At 40.0% G+C, this 26,687-nt stretch overlaps 1 protein-coding gene across 1 annotated transcript; it reads right to left on the bottom strand.

Annotated features, from left to right (window-relative positions):
- Window positions 1-368: 368 nt before the first annotated feature.
- Window positions 369-26,687, bottom strand: LOC309534817 (vitellogenin-1-like). The gene is made up of 26 exons (XM_082227207.1): window positions 26,563-26,687; window positions 24,172-24,297; window positions 22,741-22,950; window positions 21,778-21,995; window positions 21,579-21,676; window positions 18,894-19,018; window positions 18,164-18,235; window positions 17,277-17,396; window positions 16,865-17,051; window positions 16,229-16,322; window positions 15,904-16,089; window positions 12,156-12,291; window positions 11,124-11,310; window positions 10,739-10,854; window positions 9,386-9,937; window positions 9,189-9,263; window positions 8,635-8,760; window positions 7,082-7,294; window positions 6,205-6,347; window positions 5,964-6,102; window positions 4,851-4,983; window positions 3,558-3,756; window positions 2,766-2,869; window positions 2,202-2,296; window positions 1,919-2,084; window positions 369-635 (listed from the first exon to the last, which is right to left on the bottom strand). The coding sequence occupies exons 1-26, from the start codon at window positions 26,623-26,625 to the stop codon at window positions 595-597; spliced, it is 3,924 nt and encodes a 1,307-aa protein (XP_082083333.1). The 5' UTR covers window positions 26,626-26,687; the 3' UTR covers window positions 369-594.

The raw sequence follows: 26,687 nt of genomic DNA, 5'->3' as shown, positions 1-26,687 counted from the left end.
CCTTGTTCCAGCAGGCATTTGAAGGTAATATTTGGTTTTAGGATAAATTTTGAAGTCCTTGTTGTCCCATTTTCTGTGGATTGTTTTTCTGTACACCACCTAGCAATGTGAATAATTAAGTGGTATATAAATGTCATTAATAATAAAGAAATAAACCTTCTGAAATCCAAATTCTGTGTTGTGCCTGTATGACATGTTAATTTGTCAGCTGTTAACTAGTAGACTATGTTAGCATGTTTTTATTATGAAAGATGTTGAGGTTATTTTAGTGACAGCTGAACAGTAACCAACAATAAATGATTCTTTCTCTCTCTAAAATATTTTCAGCCCAATTGCTTTGTGGAAAAGGAACAAAATGATCACACATATTTATTTAATGCACAATGTATTTTTTATTTAGAACTTCATACAATGCAGAATGCATTTGATTTTAGTTTAGTTCCAATTAACATTAATTAATATATTTATCATTTGATGTAGCACTGGCATCCCCAAGGTGGTTCTCGAGATAACTCAGTTAATTTGAGATATCGAAAGGTTGATCTGAAGTACGTTGTCAGGGTAATGTTCACCCAGTCTGGAGTCTTCTCAGAGCTAAGCTGCCCAAGCCTCTGAGTCAGACGTTGCTTCCATTTCTATCAAAAAAGGAAAATCACCATCAATCAACAGAGTCCAAGTGATATATTTTTTAGCAGTGTGGACATTCCCACCTTGAATTAACAACAACAACAAAACCCCCCAGTCAAATAATTTGTTGGAATGGGTATGGAATATTTACAATGCTGTATACAATTCTAATTTTTGTCTCTACATCTACAAACAGCGTAAAATTGGTAATTCTTTCAGTTTTTTACACACAGTTGCAAATCCAAACTGAAAGAAGCAAAGAAAGAGGCAAGTGCTAAAAAGAATTTTTTAAAATCAAATAATAATGCTATTTTTGGTAAAGAAAACTTCTGCAGAGATATGTGGGTTATCCTATTAAGGCAACATGCTAAAGATCAGTTCAGCCAATCAATCAAGCAACTACATCCAGCTCTGAAGTGTGAGATACTAATGGGCAGATAACCCAATGGTGTAGTGGATTTGAATGTCACGCGTACATTTTTTGTTTTTTGTTTTTACATATTTTTTATTGATGATTTCTTGGTTTACAAAAGTATGTGCAATGTCGCTTTTCTCAAGTTACATTTTCTAGAGGCACACATATGTTTGAACTAACCAGCCTCTTCAAGAACGAGAAGGGAGGTAAACCCTGGACAGGGCCACTCAGTAAGGAGAGTGACATTCCACCAGCTGTCTGCATTAATGGTACAAAGCCTCGCTTCTCCCTTCCTCCTTCCATTGCAGTGGCAGTCAGCTTTGCCTTATGAAAGGCACAGCTGTGATCCCAGTTGAAGGGGGTATATGGCAATCCACCTCTGTCTTAAAAGACTCTCTGCTTCGGACATGCATTCTGCTCACAGAGACACATTTGCAGCCTTAGTAATGGTAGAAAGTAGAGAGTCCTGAACTTTCAAGCTGAGAGATGCATAGCAGATCAATGACAACACAATTGTCATTGTCCCCTCCCAACTTTGTGTAGTTGGGAATTAGGCATGGACGGGTAGCCTTGGCACTTCTGCATGTGGACAAACCAAGGCCTATTCTGTTCCATTCTCACCGAAAATTTCATCCCCTAATATTTGTTGAAGGCTACTTACAACTTTACAGGCTGCTCTGAAGGCTGCCTTTAAAGCTTAAAAGACTGCCCCAATTCCAGATAGAAGGTGGCTAGAAGGTGTTGCTGCCACCATGACTAGTGCCTGGCAATTCCATCCACGGCTACAAGTGCCTCTGGGAGGGATGTGACGTGGTGCTGTGCCATTTTTTTCCTAGGGAAGTTGTATGGAGAATGTAGTTTCCAAATTTAACTGACCTCTGTCACCTCTGTCACACCTATCCGTCAAAGACCAGGAACGCAAAAGCTCTGTAGTGGTTGATGCCTGTTCTTGATTGGGCATCTGGGCTTCATTACTCATTTCACCGTCATTGTTTCCGCAGAGTCCGCAGGTTTTACCTCTCATGTTGGAAGCGACTGTAATCTGCATGGATAATGGACATTTACTGTAGAAGCTTGTGTTTGTATCCTTACAATGCAGTGCATTAAAGGAATGGAGCAAGAAATCCTAGCACAAAAAGCAGCAGGCTGTCAGACTTACCATCAGAGTTTCGCCATCGTACGTCACATTCACTAGGCCCATCAGTGGTGCCTCAATAGCAATAGTGGTCTCATTTTTACACATTTTAACGTGCGCTGTGGAGAGATGGGATAGCTTAAAATGGCTTACCAATTATTTCAAGAGCAAGAGCATGTTTCAGCAGTGTACATAGAAATGTGCACATTTTGTTCATTCGTTTTACATTACTTTTTGAGTCTTGCCTACAGAATGGGACCAGAGACACAGCAATTTTCGCTGCGAGATTCTGTGACATCAGCTTGTATTGACTACCGTGTACAGAAATTTTAATCAAATTTATGGGTAGGATACTCAGCTAACCCATCACACCTTTACTGATCAAGGCTTACTAACTGATTTTCAATGTTTACTTTCTTTCATTATTATGCGGGGTGGGTGTGTCCCAAGTTATTCAAGGTTTGTTTTTTTAAAAATAAAATTGATTACCAATATATAACCAATAGTCAGAGTACATGGCTTTAAGTTGACTCAGGTGAATGGAACTGTGTTGTGGTTTAAGAAAAAGCGTAATATCAGATGCAGTACCTTTCTCATCCTCAAACTCCTTTTTGTCAAGCAGGACTCGATTCTCATTGTATAACAAAGAAAGCTTATTCATGGTAGGTAAGATTCTGATATAACTTCTGATCCTGGGGGGGGGGGGAGGGAATGCTTTTGTTAGAAGGTGAAAAAAACTGATATTAACAATCAGTGTGAAGCAGCCCATCTTTCTCCCATAGTTGTCATTTACGAGCGCACTGCAAAACTGCACCAATCCCGCCCGGAGGTTCCCCATGCTGCCTTCGCTGTGGTTTGAAAGGAAGTAGGTTCACATTAAATTTGAAACCAAATGCATTTCTCCCCCCAATATTGGTTGCTATAGACCCCTCAAGGCATCAGCAGCATGGCATGCGATAACTGTGATCTGATTCCATTTAGATCTGAGAAAACTGCACATTTCTGCAGTCTGGGTCCTGTGGCCCAGTTTGCAATTATTTCTAATGCAGTTCCCATTAAAGGGGGGAAACGGAAATACAGTGGTGCCTCGGGTTACAGACGCTTCAGGTTATAGATGCTTCAGGTTACAGACTCTGCTGACCCAGAAATAGTACCTCGGGGTAAGAACTTTGCTTCAGGATGAGAACAGAAAGCAGCGCAGCAGCAGCGTGAGGCCCCTTTAGCTAAAGTGGTATCTCAGGTTAAGAACAGTTTCAGGTTAAGAACGGAACTCCAGAACGAATTAAGTTCTTAACCTGAGGTACCACTGTAAAGGTTAAACCTTTATTTTTTCCTTGTGATTATATCATCTGAAAAAGCTGTGTATTTGTTAAAACTTACTCTGAAGAGATATTGACGTGAACCTCTCCTGGACTATCAGGTCTGGACTTTGATATCCAAACACGGAACCGTGGTTCATAATTTTCATTTTTGTTGCAGTCTTGGACTACCAAAAGGTCACAGGCATGTTTGGTTGTAGTTACATTGAATACCTTGTTATCAAAGGTCATGATCCGTTCGTTGTCCACCTCACATACAGCTGACAAGATGACACCCCCCACAAAAAAAGAAGTTAGATGCAGCAGTGAACATAAGATAGCCAGAAATATGCAATGTTTAGGCAGATGTCTGGAAGTACATTTTCTTGTTAGACTTAGATTCCATCCCTTGCAGTTCGGATGAATAACCGGAGAAGCCCGTTTGATCAAAAAAGCCTCTCAGTTCGACTAGATCTCAGTTTTTGTCAGACTTTTGCCTTTTTTACAAAAAATGCAGGTCAACTAAGCTGGCCCCCGTCAGGCTGCCATTAGGACAGAAGCTTCCATCCAGCCAACTTACTGGGATACCCTGAGATATTGTATCTGCCTGAGGATGGAGTAATGCTTGGACTCAACCTACTCTTCAGAAGCTACACCAAGGATTGATCTTCTGCTGACTGTGCTGCCAAGTCCAAGGTGGCTTAACTAGAGCAGCGGTGGACCAGAATGAAGACTCGCTCACTCTGGTCTGTTGCCTAGGCCCCATCTGCCCCTTCAGCCTCTATTGACCAGTTTAATTTAAAGTTGTGGCAGGCAATCCCATTACTCCTTGCAGCTGCCCAAGGCCAAAACCAGCAACCAGACTGGAGAAGAGGGCTGCCCCCCCCCATTCCTGGGGCACTGCGCCAGGCCATAACTGCTGCCCACCCTGATCATGGATAAGTGACCTTTTTGTGGCTATAAGCAAGCAAGAAAACTCCTTCTGGCAGTTTGATCGATGATAATGTGGTTGTAATTTATATACACTTTCTGGGCATACGTATGTCTTATTGCACTTATTGGGACTTATGTCTGAGTTTACGTTCATAGGACTGTGCTGTCAATTATTTATCTATTTATTTATTCATTTCAATGTATTTAAGGTTGCAAGGTGGGTTACAAAACAGAAGAACAACATCATAATTTATAATAATCATTTAAAAAATATATCAAACGAGCCGTGTAAAATCACTAAATCCATTTACAATATATAATTGCTAAACAGAAGGCTTAAAGTTAGAAACAATATGCTTGCAAAATGGTCCTGCTAGAAGCTAAGAGCAGGCAATGCTTTAAATTTAAAGACTTGCCTGATGTAAGTAAAGTATTAATTTACCTTCACCTCCTTTGGGTGCCCATGACATTAATTCAAATAAATCATATGCCCTTTTTGCTGAAGATTGATAATATGGAGTTTCGAAAGCGGGTAAAGAAAATGGAAAACAGAGGCCATCTCTGTAAAAGGTTTCCTAGAAAACAAAGAATGAATGTATAAGGACCAATGTGGCTGTAGACAAAGCTTGTGTTTTGATTTATCATTTAACTACATAAACTAAAACATATCTTTCTTTCTTTTCCCCCAAATTTTCTAAACCCATAGGGATACATACTGATTTAAACTCAGCAGTTCTACTCTTACTAGAGGAAGTGGAGATGGTGGTATCTTTGTCGATTCTTCCTTCCCCTTAAAGTTCCCTGTGTCCCCTCAAAATCTTCTCCACAGGTTGGGGACTATTGGGAGGAGCATGAAAAGTAATATAGGCAGCTGCACCGAGAAACTATCTCCCTCCTTCCTCCCTGGATCTTGACTGAATCTTCAAACAGAAGAATCCCTTCTGTTTGCGGAAAGGACACAAACAGAATATGGATCCAACCTACAGATTGCTCCCAGGGGCCTGTTGATTGAGCAACCATTTTGATTTGTTTGGGGCAAGTTACCCTATTGGCTTGAATATAAGCCTCACTTCTTCTTTTTCCAAATTCCGACTGTGAAATGTTAAAGTGTGGCTTAAATTTGCAACCTTACGAAAAAGGGCTTTTAGTGATATCGCTGCTGAAACAGAGATACGGTAAAATGGAACGGATGTGAGTGCCTGTGGAATTTTAAGGGAGCGGCTTATATTCAAGTATTGTCTTTTTCTCCCCCCTCCCCTTTGAATTTTAAAGGTGTGGCTTATATTCGGGCCAATACAGTATAAGACATTGAATCAAGCAATTCTTATTCCACACTTTCACATCACTTTCTTTTTTGGAAAAAACTCTGCTTTTAGGGAGTAGGGGGCCTGCTGTGCAAAATCACCCACTTTAAGTGTACCACCCGAATTTGATGGTATGTGGTTGAATTAAACCTGAAAATATATATTCTCTATACTTGCTGACCACCCAGTTGCTTCCCCAAAGACACTTATTTAATAACCCATATTTAATAAAAGAGATAACAAATACATGCCCCGGGAACTCTCAAGATTGTAGCTGTTGTCCATGGAGAGGACTGGACTATTCTGAACAGAACCTGGCGTGAAGGATTCTTCTGATAAACCGCTGTGAAGTATTTCATGTATGCAATACCAGGAATGAGATCCATAACCCTTGATGAAATCAAAACAGGATTTAGTCAGATTTTTTAAAATTAACCCCCCCCCAATATGTGCGACAATTAGGTTTAATAAGAAATGAGGTAGATGCTATACCAAGCAGCACATTTCTCTAGATAGCGTGGAACCTTTGTCCATTTCATCTCAATTTCGAATGCGTCCCGTTCTGCAACCAGCCCACTGGAAGCCTTTACTCGGATGTTGTAATCTTTGCAGTTGTCACCCCAGCTCATTTCATTCTTAGGTAGGAAATAAAAAAAAAAGTTATTTAATACCATAGGGATGAAAAGCCAATGACCCATTTGGATCCTATCACAATGGCATCCTCATTGCATGGGGGGTGGGAATGCCCCTGTTTTATATGCTGAAAATATTTTTGTTCTATCAATGAGAGTATTTGGGACTGGCCATTTGCTCTGTGTTTTATTATCACAGAATCCAATGAGTGCTTTAGTAACTGTTTTGTAGACCACCGTTATTTTTTTCTTATGAGTTGGCAGTTCATAAGCAAGCAATTGGCCAACCTAAATGATCTTGGTAAGGGATATTTAAAGAACTATCTCGCCCCTCACAAACCTGCATGTTGAGATTGGCATAGGTATGGTTTGTGCTTGTGTGGAACACTTCTCTTTTCAAGTTATTGCACCAATATGTGGCAACTTCTCCCTCTACATTCTAGGAGATGCTTTTTGATTTCTGAAGTTTAGTGAACTTTCAACTTTAAGCAGATCTTCTGCCTGTAATAATCTGTGCCCCCTAGCTAGTGTGGGACAATGCTTTTTATTATCTTTAAAAATAAGAACTGCTTTGCCTTGATTCTTAATCTATTTGATGTTTATTATTAGTGAAAATTTGTTTTATTGTATTTCAATAGTTTATCACGTGTAGCTTCAGAGAAGCATTGCTGAAAATTGTCTTACAAACCACAAAAATAAATGAAAGCACATTTTTTAAAAAATGTTTTGTTTTTTACCTGGAGTTTGTAAGGTTGCACAACACTATCAAGACATGCTCTCCACTTGGTTCTGGCAAGCTCACTTCCAACTATTTTCATCTGGGCTTTGTAGAGGTCATGCTTCATGTACATTGAAAATTTGTAGCCCTGTTCTTTCTTATCACTCCTAACTGCCTCAGCCACAATGGTAACATAAGGTCGTAGTGAATCGCCATGGTCCTGGTACTGGTCCTGAAAGACAGAAAAACAAAAGGGCACCATTTTAATGCCTATGATGATCAGTTCCCTTCAGCTAGAGTCACATTCACACCATAAATTTCAAGCTCTGTGATACCACTTTGAACAGTCCTGGCTTTCCGCAAAGACTATTGGGAGCTGTACTTTGTTAAGGGTGCCAAGAGATGTTGGGAGGCCCCTAATCCCTTCACTGAGCTACAATTTCCAGCATGGTTTAACAATCAAATCTCTTTACAGGAAACTTTGGGAACTGTAGCAGGAAGTCTGTGGTTGACACCTTATGTACTTCATGCTGTCTAAGAGCAAAATCAGATGTCTATCTAGAGGTGTAATTATTTGCCTGCCCCATTCATTTATAAAATGGGAGAGTGTGTCCACTTTTAACACTAAAAAGGGTGTGTGGGGAGGGGGAACTGAACTCTGCTTCCATTTCCTTATGCTCTGCCACCCAGCTTTCTCCCAGTTGATTTGATTTGTACTTCTGAAAGTGCTATTGAAAGGGTGAACCAGAGATAGAAGGGGAAGAGTAACATTTTCTTAATTATTCAGTAATATTTTTATATCACTTACTATTAGAAGAGAAATCTTGAAACATTTTATAAAGATTACACACACACACCGCATTAAAAATGACAACAATATTACAGATGTCACTCAAAGCATAAGGCAAGTGAAACCACATTCATTTGTTTAATCGCAGATTCTAGCCTCCACTATGACTAGGACAGACACGTGAACAAGAATTGTAGCTGTTTTGAAAATGCTTTCCTCTTGTATTTAATAACAACAACAACAACTATAATAACTTTAATTATTTATATCCCACTCATCTGGCTGGGTTTCCTCAGCCACTTTGGGTGGCTTACAGCATACAGTCATTGGAAGTTGAACGTAATCCATTCCGGAAGTCTGTTCGACTTCCAAAATGTTCAAAAACCAAAGAGCGGCTTCTGATTGGCTGCAGGAAACTCCTGCAGCCAATCAGAAGCTGCAGAAGCCATGTCGAATATTTGGCTTCCATAAGAACGTCCGAAAACTGGAACAGTCACTTCCGGGTTTCGATCGTTCAGGAGCCAAAACGTTCGAAAACTAGGCTGTTTGAAAACCAAGGTATGACTGTCTATAAAGCACACTAAATGATCAAACATTTAAAACTTCCCATTACAGGGCTGCCTTCAGATTGCAGTTTAAAGAAGCACTTAGGAAATAAATAAAAGTAGGGAGAAAAACTGATAACTCTGCTAGCCACTTCCTGTAAATTAATTACCTGACTGAAACCTGGACCTAAGCTAAGGAATGAAGCAATGACTTCTTTTTCACTTTTATAAACTTACCTCCCGCAAGAAGCTGCTCCTTCCGCCTTTCTGCTTTCTGTCTCTGCTGCTGCTTCTGGTGTTTCTGGAGTCGCTGCTAGAGCTGCTACTGGATTCAGAGGATGATGATGAACTGCTTGATGCTTGCTGATTTTCACCCCATAATAATAATAATAATAAAATGGAAAGAGAAATAAACAGCATGAGAAGGAGATGACATTGTGATATATAGGACCTGTCACTCACACTATAAGGCGGATTTTTTTTCTGTCTCCAAAGTCCCAAGTGCTTTTCAGACACATAGATGGCTCACAGCCTCTTTACAGACAGTAGCCACAGATGCTTCGTAACTAAAGAGTTACGAAGCCAACTCTATTTGCAGCATCCGATGTTGCAAAGACATGCAGGCTATATTCCTAGGCACCGTTTAAAATGGTGCAGAAAAAGTCTCACTGGTGGACTGCCTTTTATTTGGGTGAGTTTGCCCCAAAGAAGGTTGACCCGCGTGACATGGATTTCTGTCGTCTTTCTCAGAGAGGAAGTCCATTTTAAAGAATCAAGAATATCAAAACTACCTGGTGCTTCACCTGCTGCTTTGCCTTGTGTGCCATGTATTTCGCGTTAGCCAGTTCCAGACCTCGCAAGTCCTTCTAAATTCCAAGAAGAAGGAGGAGGAGGAGGAGGAGGAGGAGAAGGAGGAGGAAAAGGTAAATCAAATGCACTCTGGTAAATGGAGGAACAATTCGGCAGTCGTTTCATGGAAAGCACTTACTGAAGGTCTCTTGCTGCTGCCAATGTGGCTGTCCTTAACATGCTTCTGTTTGCTTGGGCGGCCCTTGGATTGTTTCTTGTTGCTCCTGCTGTCACTGCTGCTGCTGCTGCTGCTGTCGCTGCTGTCGCTGCTGCTGCTGTCACTGCTGCTGTCGCTGCTGCTGCTGCTGTCACTGCTGCTGCTGCTGTCGCTGCTGCTGTCGCTGCTACTACTGCTGCTGTCGCTGCTGTCACTGCTGCTGCTGTCACTGCTGTCACTGCTGCTACTACTGCTGCTGCTGTCACTGCTGCTGCTATCGCTGCTGCTGCTGCTGCTATCGCTGCTACTGCTGCTGCTATCGCTGCTTCTGCTGCTGCTGTCGCTGCTTCTGCTGCTGCTGTCGCTGCTGCTGCTGCTGCTCTTCAAAGAAGTCTTCCTGGGGTGCTTCTGATAACGTTCTTGCTGCTTCATATCTATCATTTCATTGTCATCACGGTCATCCCAATCATTGCTTGAGCTGTCAGAGCTATCACTAGAGCTATCGCTATCGCTTTCGCTGGAGCTGCTGATGGGCTAATGGGGGAAGTACCCAGAGAAAAACAAACACAGTCATATTAAGTTTTCTAAGCTTGAAAAGAACATTTCGCAAACAAGGTACTTCTTGTCTGGCCAGAGGGGGAAAGCTAATTTGCAGATTCTCATTTGCACAGAATTGTCAGCACCCATCTGTCTCAAGAGACAATGGAGTGTGGTTCCGGGGGCAAAAATCACTGCGCCTGCTGTGGATGCAAAGAGAGCTTGTAACTGCTGTCTCCTACATTGTTGCAGCACCAAAGTGACCTCCGTGGGGCACAAGAAAACATTTTACACAAATGCATAGGCCACATATACAATCAAGATCAGTCTTCAACTAATTGCTTCCTTAGTTCACGATATTGGATGCTGTTGGGCTAAGATTGCCATACTTCAATAAGAGAAAATCCAGACACAAAAGTTGTTGAGCTTTGCTTTTGCATAATAAAACTGAAATTTTAAAAAATTGAGCTATTTTTGAGCAATTTTTATTTTAACTGATTTATGGAAATTCTGCGTGGACGCTATTTTTGGCAAATCCTGGGTATGTCCAGGAAATTCCAGATGTATGGCAGCCCTATGTTGGACTCAAAATCCTAACACCCTTGGCGACTGGCCATGCTAGCTGAGATTGATGGGACTCCGGCAACATCTGGAAGGTCAAAGGTTCCCCACCCTTGAGTTTAAAGCCTTAAATGTAATACTGTACACGCTGTCCAAAAGCTAGAACAAGTTGTAGAATATAAACCATATGGATAGTAGCCTCTCCCACATGGTGATATGTATTGCTATCAGAAATACCTGAATTCTTCTTAAATGTCTTTCTTCATCTCTCGTCAAACGCACCATTGGTAAACTAGAACGAGCGCCTCCTTGAACAGTCAATCGTAACTTCTCAATGGGTGCTCTTCTCTCAGCTGAAATTATAGAGTTAGCATTAGTGTTACTGCATGGTTTATCTATGCAATAAATCATGGTTTCTGAAACATAGTCAATAGGCGCTTTTGATACATGCAGCCACCAGTTGGGTCCATTGATTTGTATGGCATATGAATGTGTTATGTGACCACTATGCATAATCTGTGGCTTCACTGGTATTGCTCCTGTTCTTTTCCCTGAACCCCTCTGCATTTTGTAAAAAAACCAAACACACCCCAACAAACATCATAGAATAAAGAAGAGTTACCTTGCTTGAGTGTTACTCTAAAAGTATGTTCGCCAGCCAAGTTGTACAGAGAGTCATCTATGGAGCACCCAGCATAAATGTTTGACCATTCAACGCAAGCCCTGCATCCAAACGTGCATGCTTCAACACACTCAGTGCGACGAGGGGCAGGCCTGTAATGTTCTGACTGTTCTGCAGAAATTTGGTCCTGGATGGATGATGAACATAGTCCAGCATGAGAGATTGCAATCTCAGACTTCTGCCTCATCATCATTATTATTGTTTTGGTAAAGATCAGTAATTCAGTTGGAACGCTGCACATATAAAACACGGCATCTCGACCAATGGTTAAGGGAAGCCCTAATATTTAATGGGGGGGGGGGATACAGGATGATTTCCAATGCGAAGTAATGTAAGTCCACTGATTTCAATAGGTCTGCTCTAATTTACGTTAGGGTTTTGTGCTCAGCTTTTCAGGACTTAACATCTTTAGTTGCATCAATTTACATCCTGCTTCAGGAGTGTAAGTTACATCCACTACACCATTAAAACTACATCCCAGAGCTGTCATGCACAGTAAGATTTATTCATAGCTAAGTTTATTTAGATCAAGGCCACTACTTATTTACTTGACATTGAGAACTGCAATTATGTTCTTCATTGACACAATAAGATACCTGTTCTCTACCTATTACACCCCAGTTTTAAATCCCCCCAGAATCCTGAAATAAAATACATGATTAAAGTTCTGATTGTAATGGGAATTTGTCTTTAATGAATAACAAATAAATGCTTTATGGTAGCTATAGTGCTTTTATGACTGCTATGTAAGTCAGTGCTTTTATGACTGACCAGTAGGTCAGTTTTTACACTTCCCTGGGAGTAGGTCTCATTGAGATATATACTTCTCAGTATATGTGTATAGGACTGAACTGTAAATGTTTTATTGGGGGGGGGGACACACATTAAAAATAGCTCACACAACTTCTTTTCTATGTAAAAGAAACATTTCTCAAGCAAAGAAAGTGCACACAAAAATCTAATATGGGTTACCCTTCTTTCATTCCGTTGTTCTGCTGACTCAAAGGAGCCTCTTATTATTTTAGACACAGTTTGAGGGACGAAAAGTGGAGTTGACTTGGTAACAGGTGCCTCTTCAAGGTTGCGAGTGATAACAGATGTCATAGCACTGTTGGATAAACAGAGGAAGAAATGCTGTGTTAGAAGCACAAATATGTTAAAAAAGATCTGGGTTGTGCCTTGTAGTATGGAGTTGATCACACATGGAGTTCCTTGCAAATTGCTCTATCAATTGTACCTAGGCAACCCAAATGCCTAGGTACAATTTTGACTAGGCAAAAATGGCTAGGCAGCCATGACTAGTCATCTTTTAAAACAAAATCAAGTTAGTGTCATCTATTTTGGGTGGCCATTTTCAGACTTCAACTATTTCATGCTCACTGCTCCTAATTTTCTGCTAAAGTTAAAAACATAACAAACAAACAATGCACAAGCCACTGACATAGTTTCAATCCCAGCTTTGGGATTTAATCAATATCCTAGCTGCTAAAGTGATGGGTTTCTGTTCTGTCTGGGACACTGCCGTAGACACACTTCAAAATAAAAGGAAGTCAAAAGCTCTGGTACAATGATATGTTTTCCATGGGGCAGTTAGACGCAAAGGTATTTCCTGTGTCATAGGATCTCTGTTAAAAACGTAGCCCTTGTCATGGGTTACTTGTGTGCAATGAGCAAGCACGGTGAAAGGGGTTGTGGGGCATGTTCCGTCCTGCCTCCAATTTGGTGTGTCATTTAGAACAGTGGACAGAAAAAAGAACAAAGGAAACCATTCAGGGGAGAAAATCTTAATTGATCAATCTATCAATCAGTTAAAGCCACAAATCTCAATAGCAAAAACATTACGTTGTTATTTCTGGTGCATAGAAATATAGCTAGGATATTTTACCATAGTGGATAGGCTGAACCTTCATTCTGCAGCTGTGATCATTGCTGGATTAGCTTAGCCTAACTCACTGGCTTATTATTCACATAAAATAAGTAAAACTATTGCTATGAATGTGATCAGGTGATATTACAATATCATTCCTTTGAGTCAGTCAGCTGACATGAGCAATTTGCTTCCAAGCAAACTACTGCTTTTCCACATCCCACAGATTAACTCAGAAGCAAGTCTTACTAAATCCAGTGAGTTTGATTCCAAGGGAGGTAGGCATGAAGATTGCATTCTGTGCTGTAAAACACTAGCAGTATATTTACTCAACAGAATTTTAACTAAGTTATCTCTAAGCTGCTGGTAGTCCAATCATATTTATGATGTAGGCATTACATTTCTAACTACATGGCTTCAAAATGCATTAAAACACACACACACAAACACACACGTTCCATTGTTAGTATTTCACGGAAGCAATTGATATTGTCGCCTGGGGGTTGTTTTGCAAACACAGATGGGTGGAAGTGACCTGCCTGGCTGTGAACTGAGAGGTGGTCGGTGTTCCCATGTTGAGAATAATGGGCTTCACACTCTGTGAGGGAAGCCTAAGAACACCTAATCTACTTTATTTGAAAAGCGGATTTGCATTCCTTTTATCTTTCTCTCTCTTCCTCTTGTCAGTGCCTGCAGTGCTGAGGGTACTGTAGAGAACATGCAAGTTGTGCTTCACATGGAGCACTTCAGTCAAGTCAAAATAAATAAATGACACCTTATCACCCACAGGCTTTGTTTTCTGTTCAAGTTCTCTGTTTCAGATAAAGGGCATGACAGCTGCACCCCACACCAAGCTTAGCTAGAACCTTCAGGAATTTTTTATTTATTTTTTATTAAGAAAAGGGACAAAAAATATTCTCACAGAAAAGCCGAGGGGATGAAAGAAATTACAAATCAACTTGCATTTTAAGATGGCTCATCTGGGCAGAATAGATTAAAAGGAAGTGGCTTTCACTTGATTCACATTTAATAATTTAAACCGTCACCAAACTACGGTTTGTATCTCCAGGCAGAAATAGTTGGCATCACTCCCCCACCCTAATCTTTCTCTCAGTACTGTTATTTTTTTTTAACCCAATAGTCTACATTTGCCACTGAACTGAATGATCAGTTCTTCCCCACTGAGCATAAGAGAGAGCCAATAAATTTAGTGGCAACACAGGTGTCACATATTGTTTTCTGCAGAAATCAGCTGCCTGATCCATCTCTAGCAGGGTACAGGGAGCCACAACAAATCATGTGATTGGGCAGAAGGCTCCTTACTCATAAGTATCACTGTTCAATGACTGCAACATCAGCAAATGAGGTTCTTGACTGAGAAGAGCAATCAGAGATCAAAGGCCATGAGAACATCTTAAAGCCCACTTTTTTCAAGCAATGGCCACTCCCACCATCAGATCAGAGTGATCAAATGACGTGATACTAAACATCTTCCACTCATTCCTTGTGTTAGGATACTTGCACCGCTTCTTAATTAACTACTGAGTAATCAAGGCTAAAGGGGCCAGTCTTCTAACCGATTCTGCCAGACTTATGCATCCATACAAATTCCATATGCCAACATGCAAAATTGTTAGGAGGGATTGGGGAATGCTGGATAATACTGGAGCAAGTAGGAAGGTTTGACGGGGGGGGGGGGATTAGGTAGAAGGTACATGTACCAGCATGTGATGATAAGTAGAAAGTACAAGGACTGTGAGGACAAGAAAAAAGAATAATGCCCTTCAAAATGGAAGTGTCCTTCCTAATGATTTTTATTTGTGCCATTCTATACAATGTATTACCAAAGAAAAAGAAAAATTAAATCTTCTCCCAGCTTTCACCAAAAAGAAAGAGGAAAAACAATTAATCCTCTATGGATGCATAATCAATCACATTTGTGATCAGCCATGCAAATAATTTACATATGTGAAGTGAAGCTATTTTTATTGGCCTTGCTCATAAGTATTTTAAAAACTGGAATGCAGGTAGTACTATGTATATTTTTCAACAACTTGTCACTGAACTGTAGGCTATATTTTGGACTATGCATTCTCTGGTAGCTTTCCAATATTTCTGCTTTAATCTTCAGATTTAGGTCTTCCACAAGTTTTATATGCTCATTCTTCCTCTTGATATTATGTAGAAAACTGTAATTTTAAGTTTATTCATTTGTTGGCTCACCAAATAATGCAAAAATACATTGCTTGGTAAGGTTTTGAAATACTTTCTGTTTACACAGTTTATGCCATTCGCTTTAACTTTACTAGTACTCAGATCTTTGTGTTTTTTTTAATGCCAAAGGCCATTATGAATTCTAATGGGAAGTTTGTCACCTAGATAAACAGACAACAGACAACAGATACCAATATTGATCTACCTTGCAACACTGTTGTATTGACTGTAAAAGAAAGCCCCAGTATACTTACATGTTAAAGTAACAATTAATAATGTCGTTAGAGATGAGGGAAAAATTGTATAGTATATAAACCTTACAATACGGTTTCAAAAATCCAATTATAGGATTATTCTGTGCAATCTAATTATCTATGAAAAAGCTTATGTCAAACATTTTAAACATATTTCGTGATCTTCAAGCATTTAAAGCTGATTTTTAATTTAAAGCACTGTCTTTCAACTCTGCCAATCTCAACTTGACACCTCCATAAATTTGATTGGAGTGTTTAACTTTAAAATAAGTCCATTGCACTAGATAATATAAAGTAATTAACTCCAGAGATCAAGTACTAATTATAAAATGTATTGCGGGAGAAGGGGGGGGAGGGGTGTTCTACCAATTTTCGCTAGCCCTACCTGAAAGACATGAGTTCAGTTTCCTCTCTGCATGGTGGAAGTTCAAGTTTGAAGGTCTTTTCCTTAATGTTCATAGAGATATCAACGTTCACAGGGATATTGGTGACCATTTTGACATTCTCTTGTATTATAGCCTGGAATTCAGGGACAACGATTCCCATCGTCACGAGCATATCTTTGTTCATGCTAAAAATGAAAAAAACCAAACAAACCCATTATAGTGATGTTACGGCAACTATACGTTAAAGAGTTTATGAATACCGAGGGCACATTTGCACCACTTGAATTGCACCTCGTCATTTTATGTACCAGTGATTCTATTTACCTGACAGACAATCTGGTTTTCAGTTTCATATCGATGTTAAGCAAGTCAGGCAAACTCAAATGTGATGTCGGCTCAGGACTCATGGATAACTGAACTGTTTAAAAGCAAGCAAATAAAACAAATGCATGCTATAAAATAATTATTATGCAAAATGTGATATATAAAATTGCAATTATTTTGTTTCTATTTTGATATTATTTTGATAAAGGGATAAATTTCCCCTGAGTACTGCTATTTGTCTCACAGTTAATAATGGGGGAAAACTGAAACCCTGGAATGCTTATTTAATCCCTGCCCCCCAGCATCTTTTATTCTAAATATATTTGAAACCCAGTCATTTCCAACTCAATGTGCTCGGGAACACAGTCTTAGGGATACCTCACGTTACATGGTAAAACCCAAGACCGGGAGTCCTAGGGAGTCAGCTATATACAGCTGCAAATGAAACATTTTAAATGTGTTGTAAAGAGTAATATACAAATGTGACTCTAGATGGCGACAGTGAGCTATGGCAAATTTAATGTATTTTTCAAAACTTTTTTTTAAAAAGCATTTTCGTGGCATTTTTTATACGTGTGTAGATACCACCCTAGGTAGTCGCTGTGCTTGGTAGTTGATAAATTTCTATTGCCTTACCGTTTCCATTGACTGATGTGTGAGTAAAATGAACCAAGTTTATTTGAAGTGGAAGTCCAGTGCATGTAGGCACAACACCGTAGATTTCTGCAGATACTAAATTGTTTTCCCACTGCATGTTTGGATGATTTTTAAGGCTATCTGCAGAATCTTTTATCCAGGGGAGAGGCATTTTGCCATGGAATATCTGCAAAGAAAGTTTGTGCTGATTAAACAAAGAGAACGAGAATATCACATGCTTCATGTCACTGTCCCTTTCATAGGAAAAAGAGGTTGCCAGTGCAATAGTAACTAATGCTGAAAAGTTATAATTGCACCCAATCGAATCCTGAAAGCAATCACGTTCAAGAGCCTAAAGAAGAAGAAGAAATTATAATTTATATCTAAACAACATGCATGTCAAAAGAGGCACCTGCAATGCATCCTGGATCACATCAGGAGTGAGCTCCACATACGCAATTTCTTGGCGTGCTAATTTGAGATATAGTCCTCCAAATGTTGGGTCGTGTCCTCCTTTTTTCTGATCGAAGGGCTGTGTGATAAGAAATAGAAACGTACTGAAATTTTTATTGTTTTGCTTGTTTATTATTTTAAGAAATGATTGTGTACCCGTTTTTTTGCAACATATGCGTTTGCAATGTTCAGGGTGGCTTAAAACACTCAAACAAAACAACAGGGAAATCTAATGGCGATTAAACAACCAACAACAACAGAATTAAATCGAAGGTGAAACCGAAAGGATTGGGGGCAGGGGGAATCAGCTGCAAAAGAATTCTCATTCTGGCAGGTCAAATGTCTGCTTGAATGAAATAAATAAATAAGCTAGGCTGTGAAAAGGAACAAGAGGCACACCCTGAGTTAGGGAATTTCACCATTTGGGTGAAATTCAACCAGGCCTTTGGCTGATTAACATTCTGCAGCCTTTAAAATGTGTTTGGGGGTGACTTACTGCTTTTTTGTTTCTGTTTTAACTCTTTGTTTGTGCTTTTATCTTCTATTTTCATATTGTGAACTGCCCTGACACCTTTCAATGAAGGGCGGTGTATAAATCCAATAAATGAATCAATAAATAGATTCAGAAAAGGTAAGCACATCCCAAGCATGTAGCACATCCCAACCAGCCATGCCTTGCTTGGATATGGGTACCAATGGGACACAGAGAAGAGCATCTCTATCAAATTTTATGGACTGAGCATGCTAGTATGGCAGGTATCATGTGCCTAAACAATTTTGGGCCTTAAACAGACATAGCATTTGTAGTAATAACTCATTACGAGGTTTATTATGCTGCCCACTTACCAAGTCATGGAGCCTTCCTTCTGCATATGCCCTTCCAAAAAGGCGAGATAGTCCTATACTCTTAACGCCAACCTGTGTTGAAAGGGGGTGCATGAAACAGTTAAAAGGGCTTTCTATGCTTTACATAAATCAGAGCAGTTTCAGAATATTTTAAACAATTAAGAACTATGTTTCAGTCACTTGCATTTAATACATTTATGAAGGCTGGTTGAGCATGAGTTAACTTAAACCATTATAGGCAAAAGTTGTAATTTGTTAGCAACAACAATAATAAAAAATTATTATTTATACCCCAGCCACTCTGGGCGGCTCCCAGCCGAATATTAAAAACACAATACAGCATTAAACATTAAAAACTTCCCTAAACAGGGCTGCCCTCCGATGTCTTTTAAAAGTAAGATTGTTGCTTATTGCCTTGACATCTGATGAGAGGGCATTCCACAGGGCGGGTGCCACTACCAAGAAGACCTTCTGCCTGGTTCCCTGTAACCTCACTTCTCACAGTGAGGGAACTGCCAGAAGGCCCTTGGAGCTGGACCTCAGCATCTAGGCAGAATGATGGGGGTGGAGACACCATGTAAGGAGGATCTGCCCCCTTCTTTTCAAAGCTTAGTGTATGGAATGCTCATGCTATAGAAACAAGCCAGACTCAAATGATTTTTGTAAGAAAATAAATTCAAGGTCTAACAGTACAGGCCTAATAGAATTTATAATGGACAGCATCTGTTACCTCTACAAGATCAGAGGCGACGCCAAGGATGTTCGCCCTGGTTTTGAACATGGTAAACAATGGGAGGATATTTCCTTCTTTGCCTATGCTGACAACCTCAGCTCTCAAACCAGCCATAAGTCGTTCTGAAAAGGGAAATAAAACAACAAGCAATAAGGCCGGTCAGTTCTTCAAACTGCATAATATTACGAATTTAATTTCCTAATTGTTTAATGTGAAAACAGCATCTTATGAAAAAGTGAAGAAACTCCATGTACAAGACCAGCCACATAAGAAAAAGAGGCAACTGTGTCTGTGTACTGTGATTTGGGCTTGGCACTCTCTCTACATTTGACCAATTCTTCTGGAATAGGGAGAGGGAGCAAGACTTTATAGAACATGTTGGAGGAGAGAGTTACAGTTCCATCACAGAGCACTTCCTATGCATATGGAAGGTCACCGATTCTCTGTTATTTCCAGTTGCTGTTTTTTTAAAAATGTTGTTATCATGACTGGGAAATATCCCCATCCCTGGTTTAAGTCAATGGGCAGATTCTAGATGTTTCATGGAATTGTAGATCGTAGAGTTGGAAGAGACCCCAAGGGTCATCTAGTCCCACCCCCTGCAATGTTCACACCTCATTGGCCAACAATATCTGGAGGAAGCTGTTGCCTATGCCTCGCCTAAAGAAACACAGAAAAGTGACTCTTTTTGTAGTGTGAATAGACACACAAGAAAGATGTTATGATAGACATAGGGCTGTCAAAATGGTAGACCCATGCCTAGTGCTCTCCACCCTTCTCTTATAATGTCTAATGTGACTTTTTGTGTGTGTGATTTATTTCCCTCCTCTATATGACTGCATGACATCAAGCAGGGAGTTTCAATATATCCCCCTCAGCTATGCTAGCTTGAATGCAAAAGTGAAATGCAAGCCATTCTGTTGCTGAACTACTTGTTCTATATGTAGGCTGTCACAAAACAGTGCTGGGACGCGATGAAAGGGAAAGAATATATTTTATATAGCATTTCACCCTCGCTGGAGCTTACTTGATAATTAACTGTTACTGAACAAGGAGTGCCATTTGATTTGGCATTTCAACCTGTATTGCTAGACATTTTAAGCTTCCTAAAAGTAATTTGGCACAGCAATCTGTATCTTACCACCTGTCTTTAACAGGACACCATGATACCTCTATGAAACTGTTAGCAAAGGTGGCAAATGTCTTTTGGTTTCTTACCATTTTCAGTATGTTATATGTGACTGATGGGAGTTGTGGTTCAGTGGCATCTGGAGGGTACTACATTGGCTACTCCTTCTCTGGAGATACTAATCATAGAATATTAGTAATTTCTAATATATTTTTCATGCCATGATATCAATTTAGCTAATATCTGAATATGGTCATCAACAGTTACCAGCAGTTTATGCCACTTTAAGCACTCACACTATTGAATCTTGGAAGTATTTGCAAGTTATTCTACTTAAATTTATAGTGCATGAAAAAAACTGAGCAAGGACTAAGGAGATAAATCTCATTCCTTTAACTTTTAAAATAGTATATGACAAAAAGATGCTTTGGAGGGAAGAAAATTTCATATACCATGAAATTATTTTATCTCTTCAAGAGCTCCCTACATACCTCTGTGAAGTAGTAGGTCTGTATATCCTAGTCATGTTCATGGTACTTATTTTTATTATGAAACTGATTTCATGGTCATGTAAAAGTCACGAGGCACAGCAATAACCTAAGGCACTGTGTGAAAATCTAACTTTTCATTTTCTGAAATTTTCATGAAATATTTGTCATTAGCTTTTCAAGTGTACTAGTAAGTTACACAACTATTAAATGAGCCTATATTGTTTTTATTAAGTTATGTACGGTATTGAGTTTGTTTGTAGGGTGGTTGTTGTTTAAAAATATTTCCCCAGGGATATGCAGAAAAACTCTAGGATTTTCATGGTTCTTTAAGAATGGAGCCACTTAAATCATATAATGTAAAACTTTGACTTGCCTGAAAATAACATGACATTTGGCCTAAAATACACAAGGTGTGTTATCTTGTTCTCCCTCCAAACAACCAGTAAATGTATCATTGGTATTACATTATTAATAGGAGGATGAAGTTAAAAAAAAATACAGTGGTACCTCGGTTTTCGAATGTAATCCATTCCGGAAGACTGTCCGAGTTCCGAAACGTTCGAATACCAAAAACATAAAACGGAAAACTCAAAACAGAAAACTCAATACAGAAGTTGCGTTTCATGTTCGACTTCCGAGGCACGTTCAAAAATCGAAACATTTACTTCCAGGTTTACGGTGTTCGAAAACTGAAACGTTCACCAATGGAGACGTTCGAAAACCGAGGTACCACTGTATAACATAGGTTTGTGGCATAAAAAGCAAATGTACCCCCCCTTAAAATATGAGTCAAAATGTTTATAGGTTTTAGTTTAGGGATGAGAGAACATTTTGGTTTTGCAGACTGCACACCGCCCTGCCCAATGCATACTTTCCTCCCCAGGTCTTTCCCTGTGCTTTCTGAGCTGGTCACATGACAAGACATGGCTGATTTCTTTCTGGTTCTTGAAACAAACAGCTTTTACTCTTGAAACAACAGGTTCATCTTTTTAATATTTTAAGCAATCACTATTATTCTGGGAGGAATAAATAGTATCTGGGGAAAAAACACATGTCTCTTACCACTGTGAAGACCAAAGAAGTAAACCATGCTGTGGCGATAGCTAGGCCGTTGAATCTTGATGCTCAGTACTTTAAGTGCCACTCTGCAGGCAGAAGCCCTGAATAAAGAAAATTAACCAACAATGTTCACATTTACTACTGCTGTTTGCTGTGCACTACTCCTTTTATAAAGAAATCATTTTTTAAAAATTATGCTTACATCTCTTGGCAGTCAGGAGCTCTGCAAGTGGCCGCTTCACGTATAAGAGTTAACAGGAAATATTTCACTTCTGACATGGGTGTCTCTGATGCATAATTAGTCATTGCCATCAATGAAGGGAGAGCTGGTAGGGATTCCATATAAACCATGGCAGCACATTTACGAGTTACGGGTTCTATCCTGTTGTCCATGACGATTGGAACAGTAAGTGCTTCCACCTGTGCAACATAGATTGAAAATATAAATTTTGCACTCTTATTTTTCTCCTTCCCACAATGACTCTGGCTCACAGCTCAAATAGCTTGTACATGCTAAGCAGGCATTTTGTCGCTTCTTCTTTGAACCACGGCAGCCAGCCCCAACTTCCACAGCATACAAAATTCAGTGGCTTGCAATATTATGTAAGGGGCTTCTGTTAAAACAAGATGGAGCTTTTCAAGCAATTATCTGCAATGTAACTTTCCTGATTCCTGCTTTTCAGAATTACATGCCCAGGCAAGATCTAGGCCCTTCTCCTTCTCTGCGTTTAGAGAACAGAGCCTCTAAAGGCCGGCTCCTAGAAATATCTGCCACTTAAGAAAAAGCAAAGCGATATTTTCTGTTGATGTGTTTTTGCTTGTACAGAAGAAAGACACATTTCGACTGGATAAAGCACCCATTGGCGATGTGAGTGACTTGCACATCATCTGCTGCCTCAACTGTTTAAAGCAATATATCACACACCACTCTCTCACTGTAACCCCCCCCCATGAGTGCATAATGGTATACATATCTACACAGACAGGGGCTGAGTCATCGCCCGCTTGGACGTTCATTCCCTACCTGTCCCTAATGCAACTGGTCTTTGAGAAATAATGTATCACCATGATCAATTAGCATTAGAAAAAAAGATATTCCTAATAGCTCTATAATGTTGTTGAAAAAACCACACAAGATCCCCACAAAAATGCCATGCCTTCTTACCCGTGCAGGATACTTCTCAACAAGGCCTCTTAGAGCTAAGATGGCAGCGCAAGGATGCAGGGAGTCAGGAGAAGAAATGAGAGCTGCAAAGGTCTTCATGATGGGCTTCTCAATGATGACATGTCCCACATTTGCTAAGGCCTTCAGTACCAGCATTTGTCCATCTATGTCGGATGTACGTTTTGCTTTAATTGCAAAATCATTCAAAGGCTGTTTTAGGGGGGGGAAAGTGGTTTCAAAATTAGTTGCAAAATAATAAAGATATGATTTGAATCTTGAATTGATATTGGGGACAGCTTTATGAACAGCCTGTGATCTCAAGTTAGACATGAGTAGGTTTGACAGGGGCTGTCCATCAGCATCTCCTATGTTGCAGGTCTCAATAAACTCGGCCAAGTACCATATACATAGCCGGGGAGGTCTTTCAGAATAGGAGGTCTTATGCACTTTCAATAGGGCATCCCCTTCAATAGTCTTTCCGAGGCATTCTGCATTAGCTGTAGGTTCTGGACCAACCTAAATATAGCACCTCACAGAGTGCATTGTAGGAGTTCAATACGGATGTCATGAATGCCTGGCCTACCATATCAAAGCCATCCCAAAGCAGGAACAGCCAGAAATATTGCACCAGCTCTAATGAAGAAGATGGATACAGGAGCAACCCCCCCAAGCTCTTTCAGCCCATCCATAACAAGCTGCACCTCCTTGACTAATACAAAGTTCAGGACATAATTATCCTTTGGATATCACATTTCTCAAACTATTTCTTTACAAATTTTGGCTCAAAAAACTTAGAAAATGCCGATTTTAGGTTGGAATACGTACGTTAAAATGAAATGCATATTTAAAAATGCATTAAATATTTAAATATTATTTGTGTGGATATTTTTAATCAAATAATAATGTGGAAACAGGATGGAAAGGACATAGAAATTAACGCACACAGAATTGCCATGGACTAGAAATAGACTGACCTGCCCATGCTTAATCTTAAAATAACCTGGAACAAATGACTAGATATGTGTTGCTATTGCTTTCAGTGAGGAGTCAATCATACTCAGTTTAAACATTTTCAAAGAATTTACAGTAATAATTACTTTATAGCAATATGATATGATTATTTGAATGATCTATTAAGCAAATAATATGTAAAGACTCTGAGAACTACTGAGACAAGTATACCATGGTAGTGTAGTGCTAAGAATAATTCCCTCCCACACCTTATTTTTATTTCAAATTGAAGACAGTAATCCTGAACTCACTGAAACCAGCAGCAAAAAATCTCATTGTTTTCAATGTGTTGCAATTTCCTCTAAAGACTGTGCTCAACACATGCATCTTAACTTGTAGGCTGATAATAATAGGCCAACTTAAGCACCTTATATTGTTACTCTTTAAATGATGAAATGTCATTGAAACATGGCACAATACCTTGATGTATTTGTCAGGGCAAGTTTCTGAGGATGAACAGTATTTTTTAACAACAGTTCCGTAGGCAAGGCAGGTAAAGCTGCGGTAGAAACTTCTGGGGCCTTTGAGGGCATCTGTCACAATTGCCTATTAGACAAGTTGGTCATTGAAACATACAGAAAACAAATTATTCATCTCATTTTAACATATGCATCAATTAAATCAGGTCTGAATGCATTTCAGACTAAACGAGAGAAAATAGCCCAAAGCATAACAATTGCTGGGAGTGTATAAAGTGATTGATAGTGTTGCAAGAGTTTCAAATGTATATCATCTCAGTAATTTTTACAACTGTTTATCCAAGCAAGACAGCATTATTCCTCCTATAATATAAATGTGTGGCTGATACATAATGGGCTTCCCAAGAGAGAAGTAATGGCTCATCACAGCAGAGGTAAAATTTGAACTGGGGAACTCCAGCTCAGTTTCATAGCCCATAAGAACACCAGTCTTCAGGAGGCCAACGATTTCTCAGAGACTTGACTAAATGGGTTGTCTCCAACTAAGTCAAACTCAGAGTAGAACCATTAAATGCACTTCATTTCATCATGATGAACTAGTCCAGTGATTTCAGTGGATCTATCTGGTTATGACGATAAAGTGTGTTCTTCCTCATGGAGAGCACAGGTTGCGGGCGGGGCTGACAAGACACCTCACTGTTACTAGGCAAATGGTTTGGCCATTCTTCAAGCAAGGGCGGACTGTTACTGGGGAAATCTAGATGTTGCCGTTTGTTGACTGACAGCCCTATTTGTTAAATACAATGCTTGCAGCGAAGAACTTCCTCTTTTCGCTGCTTACTTCGGATCACCCACCCTCCCTTCCCTAATTTTAGGCTATTTGCTTGACCTTGCTATGCCTGTCATGGGGTCATCTGCTTTGGAGCAGGGGCCTGGTAGGAATTTTGTCCATTTGGCTGATTAGTGTGTGCCATTTGGTTTTTGCCTACTACGTAGCAAATCGTCACAACTTGTAAGGTTTGCGGTTAGGCATTGGTCTTGGAATTGGTTGGTGGAGGGGTATGGATTCGGCTGTGCCTGGCCCTCCAAAATGCTGCTGCTGTTGCTGCTTCAAGGGTTTTCCATTAAAGGAACCCAGGGGCTCCCCATGCTTTTGTCCGAAACCCCCTGGCAAGGGGCTAGGGCCACGCAAACCCCTGAGAGCATTCTGGGGAGAGGTGAGGCATGGTTCCCAGTCCCGTCTCTCTCCCCAGGTGACTTACCCTTGCTGACTTCGCGGGGGGTGCGAATGTCAGAGCTATCCCCGTGCGGGGTCAGTTAGTGCTACCAATGCCTAAGCGACCACTCACATTGCTGTAATTTGAATAAAGTTGTGGCCAAAATTATGCCAAAAACCTTAAACAAAAATTAAGTGTCAATTGTGTTTTTCTTTGGGGGGGTGTCTTGGGGACCTTGACGCGCAACACCCAATAAAATTAACTTAAGTACAAATAGCATCCCTTGATGCCCATAGCATTTCAGAGACCTGCATTAAGAGGAACCCATAAGAGGGGCCTTCAGAGCTATCAATCATCTGCACTGCAACAATAATAGCCATAGCCATAGGATCTGGGCCTGCTTGCCAAAGGAACTGCCATTTTAAAAGGACCATACATAACCGGTATGCATATACGTTAGATTTTATTTGCCTCATACTCTCTGACACACACCTTTGTATATTGACCTAGCCTTTATTTCCTCCGCTATGAATTTAAAGTTAAATATTAATAGGTTTTTTTGTCCAGCAGATGTGTGTGGTTACACAGCTCTGTTACCTGATATTGAGGGAAAACCAATGAATTCATACTTAGAATAGACCCACTGAACTCCGTGTGGACCAAAAGTACTTGTGTCTGACTTCAGTGGGTCTACTTTGTGTACCAGTAGCTTTGGATATCACTTATTATTCAGAATTTGTTTGGGTTTAAGTGGCTTGTGGCACTTGGGGAGAGGACGGATGTCTGAGGTGGTGTGTTTCAGGGTTTTAAAAACTGTTGCCCCCATGGGAATTGTCTCCTCTTGGGGCTTGGCTAGAGCTGCTCAAAGGCATGGAAAACAAGAACTTAAATCCAACATGGTGCCCTCAGCATGTTGATGGACTCTAACTCCTATAAGTCCTAGCCAGCATGGCTGGTGGTCAGGGATGGTGGGAGTTGCAGCCCAGCAACATCTGGAAGATACAATGATGGAACAATTCTAGTCTGAAGACTTCAGGATGCCTAGGTTGTAGGAACTGTCAAATTTTAAAGTCGCATGCACTTATTCTTCCAAACCCCCCGCCCCCCAAAAAGATCAATTCAGAGAAAGCCAACATCAGCAAACAAAAAACCCCGTAATGCAAGATGTATTTTACCATAGCTGTTTCTAGGATTTCTGGAGATGGAGTGCAGGTATGAAAGAAGGTAACAAATGCCATTGTCGCTTCAATCCTGCTGATTTCTCTCTGATCAAACCTATGTTTCAAGAATCTAAGTGCAT

Source organism: Podarcis vaucheri (assembly GCF_965113315.1).
Source record: "Podarcis vaucheri genome assembly, chromosome: 6".
NCBI classification, from domain to species: Eukaryota; Metazoa; Chordata; class Lepidosauria; order Squamata; family Lacertidae; genus Podarcis; species Podarcis vaucheri.
The sequence above is the reverse complement of the archived record's forward strand: the minus strand, read 5'-3'. Positions and strand labels throughout refer to the sequence as shown.

Excerpts from the sequence above, each read along its gene's own strand:
- LOC309534817 (XM_082227207.1), bottom strand. The coding sequence starts at position 26,625 with ATGGCATTTGTTACCTTCTTTCATACCTGCACTCCATCTCCAGAAATC. Across the intron at positions 17,397-18,163 it reads AAGGAAGGCTCCATGACTTG|CCCTTCGATCAGAAAAAAGG; the intron begins GTAAGTGGGCAG and ends CTTATCACACAG. Across the intron at positions 2,297-2,765 it reads GGAGTTTGAGGATGAGAAAG|CGCACGTTAAAATGTGTAAA; the intron begins GTACTGCATCTG and ends ATCTCTCCACAG.